The sequence below is a fragment of the Sphaerodactylus townsendi genome, linkage group LG05 (genome assembly GCF_021028975.2).
Source record: "Sphaerodactylus townsendi isolate TG3544 linkage group LG05, MPM_Stown_v2.3, whole genome shotgun sequence".
Taxonomy (NCBI): Eukaryota; Metazoa; Chordata; class Lepidosauria; order Squamata; family Sphaerodactylidae; genus Sphaerodactylus; species Sphaerodactylus townsendi.
In genome coordinates, this window is record NC_059429.1 from 24,289,324 (window position 1) to 24,307,037 (window position 17,714).

The window sequence follows — 17,714 nt, forward strand, 5'->3', positions numbered from 1 at the left end:
TATTTCACTTGATCTAATATGATCCATTCCTCCAATGAAACAGAGCAAGAAGAGTTTGGATTTATATCCCTCCTTTCTCTCCTGTAAGGAGACTCAAGTGACTAGTGCAAGGTATTGGCATGTATTGGAGTGCCCAAGCTAATCTAGTTTATCAGATAAACCTCCACAGCTCAAGTGGCAAAGTGGAAAAATCAAACCTGGTTCTCCAGATTAGAGTGCACCTGCTCTTAAATTACTACACTATTAAAGGTAAAAAAAAAAGCCTTTCCGATCAATTTGTAATGGCAGAACTAAGGCAGGGGAGGCGGGAAGGAGCAAAAAAAACAACAACCCAAGGAGAGAGTAACACAGAGCCATCTGCTTTGCTTTCCCTGCGGAGCCAGTGAAAAAGTCATTCTTTCCCCACTCTTGGAAACAGCAGAGATTCTCACATCTCCAGCGTGGTGAGTTTGAGATGTGTGGGAAAGGTGTTTGTAATAGAAACTCTGCCCTGAGGGGTTTGAACACTCACCACAGGTCAGACCACAAGTGCACAATAGGCAATGGCTTTTTGACTTTTGAAATGGCTCCAACCTAAGACAAATCTGGAAGGGACTCATACACAAATAGAAGGAGTTCATCACAAATACTCATACCCAAATCGAAGATTTGACCACAATATATTTGCTTTGAGTCTGCTGCTGGATTATGGCTTTTGCGGACATCTGCTAATGCAACCACTTGCCTGAAATATGCAGCTGACTGCACCATCTTGCAATTCTACTGTGCATGAACAGGAATCCTCCTACAGGAGAATGTTTTGCTCGCCATCCCTCCCTTTTGGACAGGATAAATTGTCTGACAGGAGAACCTCCTCCGTTTTCATGCAGAGGTGTTGTCTCAGCTGCCCTGTCCTCAACACATATCGTCCAGCAAGAATGGACAAAACGTCCCGGAGCGCTTCTAAAGAGTCCTGTGGGAGAAGCAGAGAGAAGATAGCTCCAGGCATGAAGAAGGAGAGGGAACATAACCGGAAAGCCAGCAAAGAGAGGCAGGAGTCTGGCAGGAGGAAAGAGAAGAAGGAGACCAAAACCAGACTCCAGGCAGACAACCAAGTCTATACTTCCACAGTGGTGGATGTGGATGATGTGGTGTCTGAAGAAGAAATGGAGGTGATGGCCCTTCTTGAAAGCGAGAAAATGGACGAAGGTAAGGGGATGTGTGGAGCTAGATAGCAGAAGAATGAATGGGTCGCTGGAGAGAGCATTGACTTGGCCAGAGAATACTTATATTGCCACAGCCAAACCTAGGGTTGCCAGGTTTGCCCTGGCCCCAGGTTGTGGTAGGGTTGCAGATCCAGGTTGGGAAACTCCTGTAGATTTAGGGATGGATCCTGGGGGGGACAGGGACCTCAGTGGGGTACCATGCCACAGAGCCCACCCTTCAAAACAACGTTTTCCTCCAGGAGAACTCTGTTGCCTGGAGATACGCTGCAATCCCCAGGTCCCACCTGGCGTTCCTAACCTGATTTTTTTGTATCTTCCTGAGGCCCAGCAACCACCCATTGTAGGAGTTGCCAACGCTGGCTTGTGAAATGCCTAGGGATGGTTGGGTTGGGGAGGGGCCTCAGCAGGGTATATGTTTGGAGTTCACCCGCCAAAGCTGCTATTTCGTCCAGCGGAGCTGATCTCTGTTGTCTAGATATCAGTCAGAATTCTAGGAGATCTGCAGCCCCCACCTGGAGGTCCTCTGTATTTAAATACAATGCACAACAGAAGGCCATTTCACATGAGTACCCTGTCCCAATTGTGCAAGCAGACCAAATATAAGGAAAACAGTGGTGCACAATGTTTGAATCTAAGGTACTTTCTTAACTACGGCCTGTTCTGCACATGCAAAACAATGCACTTTGCAACTGGATTTCTCTGTGCAAAATAGCAAAATCCACTTGCAAACAGTTGTGAAATTGGATTGAAAGTGTATTATTCTGCATGTGTGGAACGGGCCTAAGTCCAGCCAGGGAGATAGATGGGGGAGAGAGGATGTGTGGATTGGCAGTGGCTAACAGTTTTGCATCACAAGTATCCATTCCAGTCACATTGTTCTGCAGTCATGAAAATAATGTCCATTGAAATGTTGTTGGCTCTTGGAAACAGGAGCAGGACACTCCTGTAGAAAAAATTGCAAAGACACCTTACAACACCTTACAACAAATTATTTCAACAGCTCTGCATCTACGATCAGAGCTTTGCATCTACGATCAGAGCAAATTGTTCCTAAATGGTATGTAACAGCATAGTCCTAGAGAGAATTATTCCATTCCCATCCATTTTGCTGTTTCAATGACTCTGCATAGGACTGCACTTTTAGTACTTCTCCCCGTCCAGTGGAAGGAGTTAAATCCAGGGTGGAAGAAACAAATTATACCCGAGAGATAACACCTTTGAATGGGTCTTGAGCAACAGACCATCCAGCCCTGATTGGTTCAGGGCTTCTATGATGATGGTTATGTTTAGTAAAACACCATCTGGAGAGGAAAATGTCTACTAGAAACTGTGGCAGGGAGCAAGTGAATCTCTTCACGTTAATCTTCATTCCAAGTCTGCATCCACAAGCATCATGGGGACTGGGGGCTTGAGGTGTGATGTGATGGTGGTTTGGGGGTGACTTGGTGCAGAAATCATGGGCATCCTCAAGGATTCCTGTGGATCCTCATTTTACCTTTTTCCAGCATCATGCTGTGTGTGCAGGTACACGGGTGGCCACACTTCCAATTAATCCCAATTATATAGATTTACTTAGCAGTTTAACAGTCTGGGTGCATGCCAATATGTTGTGTCAATTATGTTCATCCATCCGCCTCCATCCATGACTTGGGAGCAATTTAAGAATTATACATCTTGAAGGATTGGAATGGGGGTGGAGAGGTGCGGGCATGCTTTTTTTGTCCTTAGATTCATGTCACAATAATATCAAATTCAGTAATATCAAATTCTGCTCTTATAGCAGCATTTCGGGAATCAAAATTAAACAGGAGTGCAGCGACACCTTAAAGACCAACATCATTTATTTTTGTGAATGAGAACTCACTTTATCAAATGAATGGTTCTGTATGTATCTGAAGAAGTGAGCTCTGACTTATGAAACATGTGCTGGAATAAATTTTAATTGGTCTTTAAAGTGCCCAGCAGACTTGTGTTTAATTTGTTGTAGCAGACCAATATAGCTACCCTCTAGGTTTCCATTTATGGAACCAGTTCGCTTCTGTTTTATTTGCATGCTGTTGTTACTCCTGTTGCCACCCGAGGATGGGACCACCCCTTCTCTGAGCCCTTTACCCAATACCTGTTTTGTTTGTTTTTTTTCTAGTTTCAGTCTTTTGGAACTTCTTGGCTAATATTGGTTTTGCTCTCTTGTGAAATGGAAGAGTAAATGGAGATTGTTAGATTGAGACATTTCCTTCAAAATGAAGATGGTTAAAGTAGACATTGGTTTAAATTCAGGGATTGTTCACACTGTCCATTGAACATTAGTCTCTGGGGCAATCTATTGTAGATTTTATCTCCAGTATTGGTATTATTTGTTTCCTTGCGGATTCCTCCCAAAGCGTTTTCTTCAAGTACAGTGGAACCTCGGTTTTTGTTGGTAATCCGTCCGAAAAGAATAGATGAAAACCGAAACCAATGAAAACCGAGGCAAACTTTTCCATAGGAATCAATGTAAATCCAATTAATCCGTTCTAGGCACTCCCAAAAACATGCCAAAAACACATTTTTGGTGAATAAACATAGTGTTTAATGCTGAAAACAGTAACAAACAATGACACTAGGACCAGCTTCAGAGCCAGTGGACCAATGTCGCACCAGAAAGCTGTCCAGAGAGGTCTGTTTCTGATGCCTCTTTTAAGATTTGTCTGAAATGGGACAAGACATTGTCATTAAACAAGTTGCAGACATGGCCTGCAACAGCTTTGTCCAGGTGATTATTCTCCACAAACCCCTGCACCTTACTGCAAATCAATGAAAACCGAGGCAAATCGATGAAAACAGAGACAAAATTTTCACTGAAAAAATCGATGAAAACCGAAGGCAATAAAAACCGAGGTTCCACTGTACTGTATTTAAGGCTTTTTTATAGCATGGCATGCCTGCTTTAAAAAAATCCCTTGAGGGGGCTATCTTATATCTATATACCAGTTATATTCAGTAGAAGAAGAAGACTTTATTTACAGTCAATGACCAAATATATTACAAATCTCCAATTTAGTAAAAATATCTACAACAAAACAAGAATGCAGATCTCTCTCCCGTATTCCAGCACTACCCATCTATATATCATTATACATTGTAAACACACCAAACAGCATAAAAATACTAGACAAAACAAAAGTATCTAAGGGGAATGCCATATTCAGATAATTTTTTTCTTTTTCATAATGAATAGACAGAATTTTGCTACCCATTTAGTAATATTTTCCTTCTTATCTTGTAATAGTTTTTCACAACAAACTTTATCAGAACAATATGTCATCTTGTATAATAGATGTGACAGGAGTTATATTCAGTAATAACTTTGAGAGTATATGACCGTTTTAGATGAGTTCACTTATGTTCAGAATCATCTTCCTTTTCAGTAATATGTTCATTGTTCTGGCATATATTCTTCTGGCATAACTGCAGCAGCTAAACTGATATTTGTTAAAACGTGGAAACAAAATATATTGACAAATGAAAGAAGCCCTGACTTGCATAGCCCAGGCTATTTTAATCTCTTCAGATCTCAGAAACTAAGCAAGGTTGGCCCTGGTTAGTACTTGAATAGGAGACCACCGAAGAATATGATTGTCAATTATACAGAGGAAGGAGGTGGCAAACCACCTTAGTGGCAAACTACCTTTGTTAATCTTGTATGTAGATACAAGATAGGCCCCTTGAGGGGTTTCTTCAAGCAGGCACACCATTAAAAAGCCTTACGTCTGGCTTGTGGGAAGTTGGTTACAGCTTGACACACACAAGAAGGATACAGATAGCTCATGAGGAAAAATCAGATACATTGTGGTATTCAGGACTTCATCATATTGATATTATTATAGTAGAAGTGCAACTCTAACCCCCTCAAGAAGAAGAAGAAGAAGAAGAAGAAGAAGAAGAAGAAGAAGAAGAAGAAGAAGAAGAAGAAGAAGAAGAAGCAGCAGCAGCAGCAGCAGCAGCAGCAGCAGCAGCAGCAGCAGCAGCAGCAGCAGCAGCAGAAGAAGAAGAAGAAGAAGAAGAAGAAGAAGAAGAAGAAGAAGAAGAAGAAGAAGAAGAAGAAGAAGAAGAAGAGTGCAATGTGTTTTTTGCATGTTCAGAAACTACAATTGTATGGGCTTCAGTCTGTAATTACCTATGGCATTTGTGTGTATTCAGGTTAAACTAATATAGTCATTATTCCCTCTATGTATTTACCCTTTTGTTTGTTTGTTCTCCCTGTTTTAGAAAAGGATCACGAATATATGTCCAGTGTGCTATAATTCATCAAAGGGTAACCTTTAAGATTGCCACTGCTGAGCTGGTAAATGTTCGAAAATGTGGGAGTGGATCCAGTTCCCAGTCTCCAAGTAAACCTGAAGTTCTCTCAGGATTAAACCTGATCGCCAGATGACAGAGATCAGTCCCCCCCCCCCCCCACAAAGAAAATGGCTGTTTTGGAGCATGAATACGGAGGGATCATGTCCCACTGAGGCCCTTCCCTCTACAAATAATCACCATCCCTGGACTCCACTCTCAAGTCTGACAGAATGTCACAACACCAGGTTGCCAACCTTGGGAGTAAAGTCTGAGGAGGGTGGGATGTCAGCCGGGTCTCAGAAACAGAGTCCAGCCTCCACAGCCTCCACAGCCGGGTCTCAGAAACAGAGTCCAGCCTCCACAGCAGTCATTTCTTCCAGGGGAAAAGATCTCTGTTGTCTGGAGGTCTGGGAGAGCTGCAGGCTCCACCTGGAGATTGGCAACCCTAAAAAGTAAGCAAATGGAATAACTCATAAATTGCCAGAAATAAACAGTTGCACAGGTTGGTGGAAAGTGGAGCTTCCTGTCGTTGAACCTGTGTTCTTCTCTTTACCTCTTTTTTTGTAGGTACCAAGTCTGCTGGCCTGGGCGTGTGTGAGTGGGTCCTTGTCCTCCTCTCACTCCTTGCCATTCTCATCACATTTCCTGTTTCCATCTGGTTTTGCATGCAGGTAAAAGCAGTCAGAGAGGGAGAACCAATGTAGTGTTGATTGTTTGTGGATGACCCTGATCTGTAGCTGCCAAAGGCAGAAAGGTAAATGAGCAAGCCTTGGATTCGTACCATTTAGTGCAAGTGTAACCCCCATGCTCAGAATGGGTTGACCCAGAAAGGGGTGGAGACTAAAAGTAGCAAGAGGCTGCAGAGCTCATGTAGTTTGGAGGAGACAAGGCTACCAGACTCGGACCTTGATTTGTATAAGCCCTTAACACCTTGTTAAGGGTTTTTTTTTTTGTGGTTGTAATGGGTGAGAGTTCTCCTGGAAACTTTCATCATGTTGAATCCTGTTCATCAAGCCCTTGGAGTCTTCAGGAGCCAACCCACTTGCAAAGAAGAATTGGACTTGGCAGTATCAATAGACTGTAAATATAAGGACTTGAAAATGCAACCTGAACAGGACCTTGAAGTGTGATGTTAAATGTTGATGTTATATGTTAAGAAAGTAAACCATTTTGTTTTTAAAATTTGTTGTTGCAAACTCGTTCCAAGTTCTGCCCCACAGAACCCACAGATAGAGGTTGCACAAGCAAGTCTCATGCAAGGACTGGATGGGATTTTTTCAGGCAGGAATTCATATAACATGATATTTAGTGTGAATGAAGATCAATGTAATGGAACAAGGTGACCCTGTGACCCCCATGTGGGGATTTACAAACTAACCATCTTGGTTTTATAAAGACTCTGGTACATAGACTGTAAAGCCAAGAGTTCTCCTTCCCTTTTCTGTCACGCATATTTTACTATACACTGTTTCACATAACTATGTTAGTAGATTGTATATTCCTCCGGCACAGAACATGTTGTAGAATGGTCTGCCTGGGTTCTAGTGCCTACCCAACCCTGCTCACCCCTCATCCGTTTGAAAGTAAAATGTTTGGCATAAATGCGCTTGTATCAAAGTACCACATTCAATCATTCACAAAGTAACTGTTTTGACAAAGGTAGGCATAAAAATGAATGACAATTCTCACATTCATTCAGGATCATATTCTAAAGTGGAAGCATACAATTTTCTCAATCACTGCACTTCAACTGACCTAACATCTTTATGTGAAACAGAGTATAACAGTCACGTTGGCACATAACAAAAAAGAGAACTCTTCTTTGCACATTTACTTGCATAACCATCTATTGTAAATAGTAGTTACCCCCAGTGGAGAGTAATTTCATTACACATCAGGATAATATTAAACATTTTAAGTACCTCGACTTTCCTGATTTTTCTGGCTACTTAGCAGTCAAAAAACAAGTGAATGACTTTCCCCTCATACACCTGAGAAGAAACTTTAAACAGTGATGGTGAGTCGAGGGTCAATTACAACATCATTTTAAGCAGAATTGTTTGGGCGTAATTCTGGATGAGACTTTTAGTCTTCCATGTTGTTAAAAAATAAGAGCAGGCCAGATAAGTTGTGGATTGCTTTTGCACATGAAGGCCAGTTATTTTGGTAGGCCTGCCTAAAGTGGAAATTTTTACACAGTAATAGACTCTGCCTCCCCCCCAACTACAAATCTCACCATTAATTCCAATTTCTCTTGACAGATTGTGAGGGAGTATGAGCGCGCCATTTTGTTTCGCTTTGGACGCCTTCTTCGTGGAAGGCCCAGAGGACCTGGTGAGTATGGAGGAAGAGCCATTATCCTGGCACGCAGCAGTAGTAGACTACATGCATGCCTCTGTTTTGGTGCATGTGTTGCACAGGTGGGATGTGGGGGTGGGGCATAAAATGATACCCCCCTCAGAGTTCAACAAGAAGAAAACTGGCAATTCCTCAGGTAGGGTTGCCTGGAGATCTCCTGGAATTGCAATTGATCTCCAACCAACCCAGGAGGAAATGATACATTCAGGGAATGGAATGTATGGCATTATACGTCACTGAGGTCCCTCCCAGTCCCAATCTTCACCCTCCCAGTGGTCTACCACCAAATCTCCAGGAATTTCTCAGCGCAGAGTTGGCAATGCTATGACCTATTCAGATTTTGTACTGAGATTATACAATAAGATTGTACGATAGGGGATTCTCTACATCTCTTCTGATGCATATCTCCATCAAATATTATTCATTCAAACTTGTAAAAAAGCTCACACTGAGGAGGGCACATCATCTTTGGGGCATCCGGTAGTATTTTCCAAACATTTCCATTTATGTGCTTCTCTCACTACACCAGCGTGATGTAGTGGTTAAGAACAGGTGCACTTTAATCTGGAGAACCAGGTTTGATTCCCCACTCTGCCACTTGAACTGTGGAGGCTTATCTGGTGAACCATATTAGCTTGTGCACTCCAACACACATGCCAGCTGGGTGACCGTGGGCTAGTCACAGTTCTTCTGAGGTCTCTCAGCCCCACCCATCTCACAAGGTGTTTGTTGTGGGGGGCTGGAAGAAAAGGAGATTTGAGTCTCCTTACAGGAGTCTCCTTACAGGAGAGAAAGGGGGATATAAATTCTTCTTTCTTTCTTTCAAGCGTTTCATTGCAGACTGATGCATATGTGGAAACACACTGAAGTGTCCCTTTGACCTGAAATACCATGAGTTTGAGTGTGTTGTGCTGATTAAATCATTAGTTAGGCAAATATATTTCCCACTTCCTCATTTCCAAGCTGCAGGAAGCAGGAACTATAGTGATGTGTCTGTCAGGATGGTTAGGAAGAGGCAAAAATGTTTACTGCCACCTTAATCCGTCATACAATATATCAGTGCAATTCTAAACCGAGTTAGGCCTATGGACTTCAATGGGTGTAAGCTCTGCTTGGGACTACACTGCATAAGTTGTGATGTGCAGAAGTTGTGAGACACAATGCAGTCACTGTTGTCTTTAGCCATCTCAAAACTGGACATGATTGAGCAGTTAGCACAGCTCAGAGTGTCTTTCATGTGGACTAGAGAGTTCTGGAGCGAATGGTGGGCAATTTTTTTTCAGAGCGTCGGGGAGATATGAGGGAAGGCTCTATGCCAGCTCAACACATCCATCTCATCACAGTTCCTGTTCACAGACTTTGAAAGATTTTTGTAGCACTTTACAAGTGCAAAAGACCTCTTTAACCAGTAATAACCAGTGGAACAAAAGAAGTATGCATGTGTATGTATTTTTTCACCCCTCGGGCAATTTATACTTTTGGCATTCCACATTCTGCTCTTTATCACCTGTCTCCTGTTTAACATAAAAATCTGAATTTTCAGTCTATACAACTCATTTGTTTTGGTGTAGAGAAATGTAATTTTACTTTACAGCATCCAAATTTCATGTGCTGCAACTCTCTCCCTAAATAGGTTTGTTCTTTTTCCTTCCCTGCCTGGACACTTACCACAAAATAGATCTTCGCCTCAGAACCCTAGAGATTCCTTTCTATGAGGTAACTCAGTCAATCACAGTCAACTGATCTAAGAACACATTTGTGGGAGGAAAAGGGACAGGGAATCAGGAATTTGATGCACTTGCTGGCTAGAAGTATTGTAGAAGAAAGATTCTTGATTCTGAATCTCCATGAATTAGGAAGTCCCCAACTGAAAATTCACTTCAGCCATCAGCTCACTAAATTCTCAGATTGCAACATAAGGAATACAGACCTGCCTTCCAGGGCTATTCTAATAATTTCTGGTATATATGAAGAGCTCTGAGCATTCAAAAGTTCTCTATAAATGCTAAGATGGGAGCAGCCATGGATATTTACCTCATTCACATATGAACTGGAGGGGGTCCACAGTAAAAATTAATGCACCTTGATTATTGACCCTGATCGTTCCCCAACCGACCTCTGTTGTTTACAACATTGTTCTTCCAGTCCTGCTCATTTCTGGTAGTGGAGCCAGGCAAGGGTGAAGAAGAGTACTGAACAGTAGAATATAGAAAGGTATGCATAAGCATACACCTCTTTGCATGTGAAATACAGGACAACACACACACACCCTCCTCATTTTGCTTGTGCAGGGCTGATATTTCTTTAGAATATTTATTCACCACCACTCCCCACCTGCTTAAGGTTGCTAATAACATTGGAGGGGAGGTATAAAGGTTACATGCAACATAACATTTTTAAAAAACCTAGTGAAATAAATCTACTAGTGTGGCGCAGACCTTTGATTAAGATGTGTTGATTAGTATCGAAAGTTAACCTTATAATTCAGATGTTAGTGGATCATATCAGCTCCTGCTAGCATGGCCAATTGGCCACTCTAGCAGGGGCTGATGGGAATTGTAGTCCATAACATCTGGAGTGCCAAAGGTTCGCCACCACTGGACTAGTATCTGGGAGACCCAAGGTCAAGTCCCCACTCGTGCCATGGAAGCTTGGGCCAGTCATACGTTCTCAACCTGACCTACCTCACAGGGTTGTTGTGAAGATAAAGTGGAGGAAAGTGATGTAAGCCACTTGGGTTTCCATTGGGAAAAAAGCAGGGTACAAATTAATTAAATAAATAAACCCATCCACAATAGAAACATTCCCATCTATAGGGTGATTCCGGCCGTGAAAGCCTTTGACAGTACATTCCTATCTATATTTATAAACCAGAATAAGAAGAATCCCAGGACTACCTAGCCATCAGGCAAGTGAGGATGAAACAGACCAAAATTAATAAAACAACTGAAAGAAGGGATAATATTTCTATTAAAAGCCCAAGTGAACAGGGATGTTTTAGCCTGGCACCTAAACACTCACATCTTAGACATCGTGAATTAAAAGGATTAGGTAGCAGGCTTGGACAGATTTATGGAGGAGGAGTCGATCTATGGCTACCAATCTTGATCCGCCTTGATCTCAGATTGCAAATGCCTTAGCAGACCAGGTGCTCAGGAGCAGCAGCAGCAGAAGGGCATTGCTTTCACATCCTGCATGTGAGCTCCCAAAGGCACGTGGTGGGCCACTGCGAGTAGCAGAGTGCTGGACTAGATGGACTCTGGTCTGATCCAGCAGGCTAGTTCTTATGTTCTTATGTGGAGAGAACCTCTGCAGCTTCTCAGAGCAAACAGTACTGACTCTGACAAGCGATGATCTGGCTCAGTATAAAGCAATTTCATGTGTTCAGGGTGGGCCTCAGGTGAAAGGGCAATCCACAAGAGGGGTACCGTCACTGAAAAAGCCCTGCTTCTAGTCACCAATCGTGTCCCCTCTACCAAATGGGGTTTGGGATGAAGATCTGGCAAGCTGATAAATACACGTCATGTCTGATTTCACCCTAAGCATTAGTGAGTTGTTCCCCCGTAAAGCTGGATCATAACCTTGACAGGAACAAAAATTAATGCTAAGTCTTGTATTAACATGTGAAGATGGTGGTGAATGCCCATCCTTGCTGAACAACTGCCCCAGACTTCAGCCGCACTCGCCAGTTGCCAGCATCACAAATTCCCTCTGCTTTTAATCTTCCCTCCACTGGATTATCACAGATGTGTTCTGCTTGCCCCAGGTCATAACCAAAGACATGGCGAGTCTAGAAGTGGACACCGTCTGCTACTACCGAATGGAGAATGCCATGCTTCTCGTGACTACCCTTGCCAACCTCTCAAGCACAGTCCAGCTACTGGTGCAGACAACTGCAAAGCGTTCACTGGCGAATCGGTCCTTCACGGAAATCCTCATGGAAAGAAAGACCATTAGCCAGGAAGTAAAGGTAGGCAGGGTCAAGGTGGCTGAGTGGGGGAGACTAGGGGCGATTCCGCACACGAGTAAAATAGGTTTGACCCAGTTCCCTGAGAAGGGCACTAACCTAGGTCGAAGCCATTGTTGTTCCCCACTGCAACCAGCTTGATCCCAGCTCGGAGGGCGGAATCATCCTGTGCCTCTTCGCCACTCCGTTCCGATTGGCTACTGTTCTAAGGCCATGTTCCGTCTATCCCCACACACGTTATTTAAAAAACTGCCACAGGAATGGAGGGACGAAGGTGGCGTTTTTTAATTGGCCAGCTGTACGCATGCCCGAAACACTCAGCTGTGTTTGTCTGAATGGGGGACTCCTGGCACCAGAGATTCCGCACTTTACTGGAATCGAGCTAAGTTCGAGCGTGGTTCCCTGAAAAAGTAGTAGTTCCCAACTGGAGTTGGAAATTTGACCATTACACGGGGCGAAGCTGGTACAAAACCACGTTGATCCCAGTGGCTGTGCGGAGCACTTAGGTCGAACGCAGCTCGAACTTAGGTCGATAACGCAAGTGCGGAATCGACCTAGATGACAGATTTCTCTGTACCCTTGTAGCTCTGAGGACTGAAAAGTTAGGCTAGGGCTAGGCGCTAGCAGCATGTGGCTATAAGTTTCCCCCTTTATGTAGGGGAAAGCCTCTCAGGTGCTACTGGACACAAATCAAACTGAAGCATTCAGTGATTTCACAATGTACAGTTTTGCAAAAAGCAGCTTGCTTCATCAGGTCAAAGGTCCATCTAATGCAATGCTGCGTTTCCAGAATCAGCCAGAGGCCTCTCCTCCACTTGTCCATACCGTCTGGTAATCTCTGGACACAGAACAGCCAGCTGGTCAAAAGAGCTGGATTGGCCTGCTCCTATGCCTTTAAGAGAAACTTACTTCCGAGTGACTATGGATCAGTTGGTTGTCAAAGAGCACAGCAATAGGAACCAGCTTGGAAGCTGACAACCCTATTTGAACATGAATTTCCTCTTTATTTCCTCAGTACATTTTTATTTCCTCAGTAAATTTGTGAAACCTCTAAAGTAGCTGCCGTCACTATCTCCTGCAGCTACAAAGTCACTTTGTCTGAAACAGGGTTTCTTTTTGCCTGGCTTGAACCTATTGCCAGAGAACTTTTTAAAGAAAGCTGGTCTGGCAAGAGTGGGAAAGAACTCTCTGTAGACACTTTCTCCATTATAGGAACGTACAGTTTCGGCATTTTGACCCACTTTGCCACTCCAGAGCACTCAAATCAATACATAATACATTTAGAAGAGTTCAAATAGTTCAGCACAATCTTTACAACAGGAGCAACTCCAAAATATTAAGTGCTGTACAGAAGTATCATTTTTGGTTTTGCACAGGCAAAAAGCTTGTGAAGTTCTACCAACTGGTAGAACTCAGCTATGGCTTGACAGCACTTTGCTCATTCACACACACCTCTTTTCAATGAGACTCTTCTAAAGTTCCAAGAGATGTTTCTACATCTGCAGCTGGCAACCTCTCTTCTCACGTAATGGAGTGCAAAGCAACCATGCAGATTCACTAGCGGCAAAAATAGTGATGCAAATGACATATATTGAGGCTGCTTCACGACATGCTTCTACTAAGCCTCACTGCCTACTAGACCCTTGACCTCTGACATTCAACCAGCTTAAATTTACCCAGCCTGTGGGGGAGAAATCCTGAAAAAGCATCCCCCACTGTAAACACACACACACAGCCCTCAATGGGATACCAGGTGATCTGGGTTAAGAGAGGAACCGATAGAAGCCACACCCAGGGCACTTTTGATTGTTTCTAATCCAGGAGGACACATCCAGTGATTTTGTATAGCCAAGGCACCTTTTGCTCAAACACAAATCCACCTAGCATTTTCACTTATTCATCTGGGGGAAAAGATAATTTGGGCATAGATAAAGTTTATTGGCCGGATACAAACTCATCATACATCTGTGCTAATTTTGTAATCTCCATCCACGGATTGCTTTTTAGTTCAAAAGAAAGACCAGGAAGTGTTGAGGCCGTCAACAAGTTGCTTCTTTCTGGTCCCTAGAGGGCTAAGTCTAAATATTAGTGCTACTTAACGAGCCAGGTTGGATAGGGTTGACAGGAGAAATATGTCATGTCCTTTTAATAGATGATGTAATGCGTGGTAACATTGTGAAATGGTCTAGTATAGCCCAACCTTGTCAGATTTGGAAGCTGAGCAGGGTTGGTACTTGGAAAGGAGACCTCCAAGAAAGACTTTGCAGGGGAAGGCAATGGCAAACCACCTGTTTAATCTCTTGCTTTGAAAATCCTCCCAAGGAGTTGCTATAAGTTTGCTGCAACTTGACAGCACTTTACACACACAATATATCTAACAATTGGGAGCTGAAAATGTTCATGCTGTGGGGGTAAATAACATTACCTGTTAAATAACATCCCATCTGTTAAAGGGGCAGGACTTTCCCCCTTCAGACAGTTGATAATCCTAGGGGCCAGCAGTAGTGTATTATATCGTGTTTTGTATGTATTTTCTGTTTGCTGTATTATCATCCTGTGCTCACTGCATTGTTTTATACTTACATTATGCCATTTTATGCATTATGTAACATACCATATTTATTTTTAAAATTTATTTATTGTTTAATCTTATATACTGCCCTATCCCCGAAGGGTTCTGGGCGGTGCACAACAAAATCAAATCATAATACAGCTAATACTTTCTGCTTTGTTTCAGATTTCTGTAACCCTGGTCCTATTACATTGCTTACTAGATGTCTCAATCTGTTGACTGTATTGACTTATACTGTGTAAGCCTTGAGACTCGGTGTAAAAAGTGACCTATAACCAAAGCAAATAAAATAACATCTACATTCCTTCTTGAATAATCAAATACTAAGTGTTTCAGAATACTTTTACAATGAAGGAAGCCTGAGAAGTCAACCTACCTATTTGACACTGATAGCGTAAAATATTTTTAAGTTCCTTGTTCTACCTTTCAAGGCTATGATAATTAATAAGCCATCTTTTTTGCAGGTGGCTGTGGATGCTGTTACCTGCCAATGGGGGATCAAGGTGGAGCGGACAGAAATGTAGGTATAAAATACATAGGTGTGCAGAAATAGTAACAAAATGGCAGTGGAGAAAAAGTATTAGTGGGTGTTTTTAAAAATTCATTCTGCTTTCTTAAATAACTGCTCTTCCTGCTTTTTGCCTTCTGGGTGGGCGCTTCTTTGGACGGAAGGACATCCATCAGCTTTGGAGAGCCCCTCTCTCCTTCTAGGGGTGCCCAGCTACATCCCCCTCCCCCTGAATATGCTGCATCTGTAAAAGGAAATAACTGATGAATAGTTTGGAGCATCTGCTTAAAGTCTGTTATCTCTGTGATACATCTCTGAAGATGCCAGCCACAGATGCAGTCGAAACGTTAGGAACAAGATCTACCAGACCACGGCCACACAGCCCAGAAAACCCACAACAACCAGTTGAATCCGGCCATGAAAGCCTTCGATAATACCTCTCTGGTTTAAATCAACTTCACCATACTATCACGTGAAACTAGCAAAAATCAGAGGGCATTCACCTTCCACTAAGTCTTTGATAGTACAATTCTAAGTAGAATTACTCCAGTCTATGCATATTGATTTATAATTTGTTAAGGTGCCACTGGACTTGGGTTTTATTATGATTTGAAAAGACAACAGTGAAAGTACCCTGCAGTCAGCTTCCTCGTGGGCTGGTACCCAAAGTATCCATCTGTTTGTTCTGACAGCAGGTTAGCCACGGAAGCAGGGACCTTCTGAGTGTCTGTGTTTTATTCCTGAACTGCTGTAATAATAGAATTATTTCATGTGGTTTTCTGCTGGAGGGCTGCAGGCCAAGTCACCAAGATGCCTATTTCTATTTCAGAAAAGATATACGACTGCCGGCTGAGCTGCAGCAGTCCCTGGCGGTAAAAGCAGAAGCCCAGCGCCAGGCCAAAGTGAAGGTAAGAACATACTCATGCCTGCATTTCCATACATTTCAGATCAGCCTCCTTACTTTGCTCACCATTACGGGATCTGTTTGGCATGCAAATGGTTCTGGGTCATTAGTGGCATCTTCAGTTGCAATGATCAAAAAGTAGTAGGTGACATGAAAGACTTGAGATGGTGAAAATCTGCTACGAACTAGAGCAGATAGGACTTACCTTGATATGTCTGATACAGTATGGCAGCTTAATGTGCTCAGTGCAAAAATGTATATACAAACCAGTCCAGGGTTTGAGATTGTTATTGAACTACTCCCTTGCTCTTTCTTTCCAGTACAATGTATGCTGGAGCAAAGCAACTGACAGTCATAATAACCTTATTGCAACTGTAGGCTGATTTGACAAGAAAGACAAGAAAGTAAATAGCCCAGTTTAGGGGCTCAATTTGAAAATGAGGAGTCCAGAGCTTTTCAGCAATACAGATTTGACAAGAAAGCCTCTTCTGATGACCTTGTATTCCAGGTGATAGCTGCTGAAGGAGAAAGGGCTGCTTCCGAATCTCTGAAGCGTGCTGCTGAGATACTGTCCACCACCCCAGCTGCCATCCAGCTTCGTTACTTGCAGGCCTTGCAAGCCTTGTCTGTGGACAAACCGCCCGCTTTTGTTTTGCCTTTGCCCTTTGACCTCATGAATCTTTCATCTGGGGCCAGCGACAAACCCACCAATTTTAATATGCCTGCAGATCCTCCTGTCCACCCAGAAGCTCCAAAGGACCAAAAGGACTCCCCCATGCTATAGGGATGCAAGGAAAAACAAATCAGAGAATCTCAGTTGCGAGATGTGGTTAATGCTGGCTTTAGCAAGGTCCGTGACTCCTGAAGTTAAAGGGCCTACTTAAATCTCAAAAGGCACTACTCCAAAAAAGAGTGAGGTCCATTTCGCACGTTCGGTGGCAGTGGTTCCAGACATGGTGCTGTAGCCAATCCTATGTCTCTCAAGAGTTGTACATGTATGACGCATGTGTTTTCTGACACTGCTGTCTACTTCTCACATTACAGTTTTACACATGTGTATAAAAATCTAGAACCACTGGTGCTGATCCTGCAAAAAATGTTCCACTGATGGAAGAGTTTCCACCTGTGGAGTTCAGCTTGCTTACCTCCCCCTCCCATTGCAGTCCAAAATACCCCCTGAAATTCTGTTCATTGGGGGACAGGAGAGCACCAGAAACAGCATAGCAGGGGAATTGGTAGTCTGCATCGAGGGGGGTGCAGGAATCAGCAAAAATACCCCCTTCTGTCAGTGGGAATCTTCTGTAGTATCTAACCCCATAATGTAATGGATAGTACTAAATTTTGGAGGATGGAGACCTGTGTTTAAATTACTGGGTTATCTTGGGTCTGTAGAAGTCTTTCAGTGTTATCTACCTCACAGAAGTACTGCGAGAGTAAAATAGAATGAGGAGGACCATACCAGCTGCTTTGAGTCTTCTTATAGTTTGTAAGCTGCTTTGAAATTCTTTATAGGAGAGCAGTGGAGCATAAATCCAAACTCCTCCTCCTTAATAGTGTGATAAAAATGTAATAATTAAAAATTAGTTTCTAGAGACATTTACTTAAACTAAGCCTTAAAATTCTTTAATGTCTACCTTTAAAAATTAGCAGTGTCCCAGACAAAAGTGTGAAATGAGTGAAGGATTGTATAATCTGTCCTTTTGGGAAAACCACTTGGCTACAGCCTAGCACCAATTCCTACAACCCTCTGGGTCCTGCTACAAGATGACTGAGTGAAGATGACCAGCACAGGACAAATGACTTGAGAAATTGCTGCACAAGCGCTGCTCTTTGTTTGTGTTAATTGTTAATTAGCTCTAGGACTGCCTCCCCCAGTCTGT

The 17,714-nt window shown here is 42.9% G+C and overlaps 1 protein-coding gene across 1 annotated transcript; it reads left to right on the plus strand.

Annotated features, from left to right (window-relative positions):
- Nucleotides 1-917: 917 nt before the first annotated feature.
- Nucleotides 918-16,618, plus strand: NPHS2 (NPHS2 stomatin family member, podocin). The gene is made up of 8 exons (XM_048497816.1): nt 918-1,188; nt 6,093-6,196; nt 7,787-7,859; nt 9,517-9,599; nt 11,650-11,853; nt 14,887-14,942; nt 15,760-15,838; nt 16,343-16,618. The coding sequence occupies exons 1-8, from the start codon at nt 918-920 to the stop codon at nt 16,616-16,618; spliced, it is 1,146 nt and encodes a 381-aa protein (XP_048353773.1).
- The last annotated feature ends 1,096 nt before the right edge of the window (nt 16,619-17,714 follow it).

Coding starts and splice junctions, on each gene's coding strand:
- NPHS2 (XM_048497816.1), top strand. CDS start 918: ATGGACAAAACGTCCCGGAGCGCTTCTAAAGAGTCCTGTGGGAGAAGC. Junction 9,600..11,649: donor TAGAGATTCCTTTCTATGAG/GTAACTCAGTCA, acceptor TGCTTGCCCCAG/GTCATAACCAAAGACATGGC. Junction 15,839..16,342: donor AGCGCCAGGCCAAAGTGAAG/GTAAGAACATAC, acceptor CTTGTATTCCAG/GTGATAGCTGCTGAAGGAGA.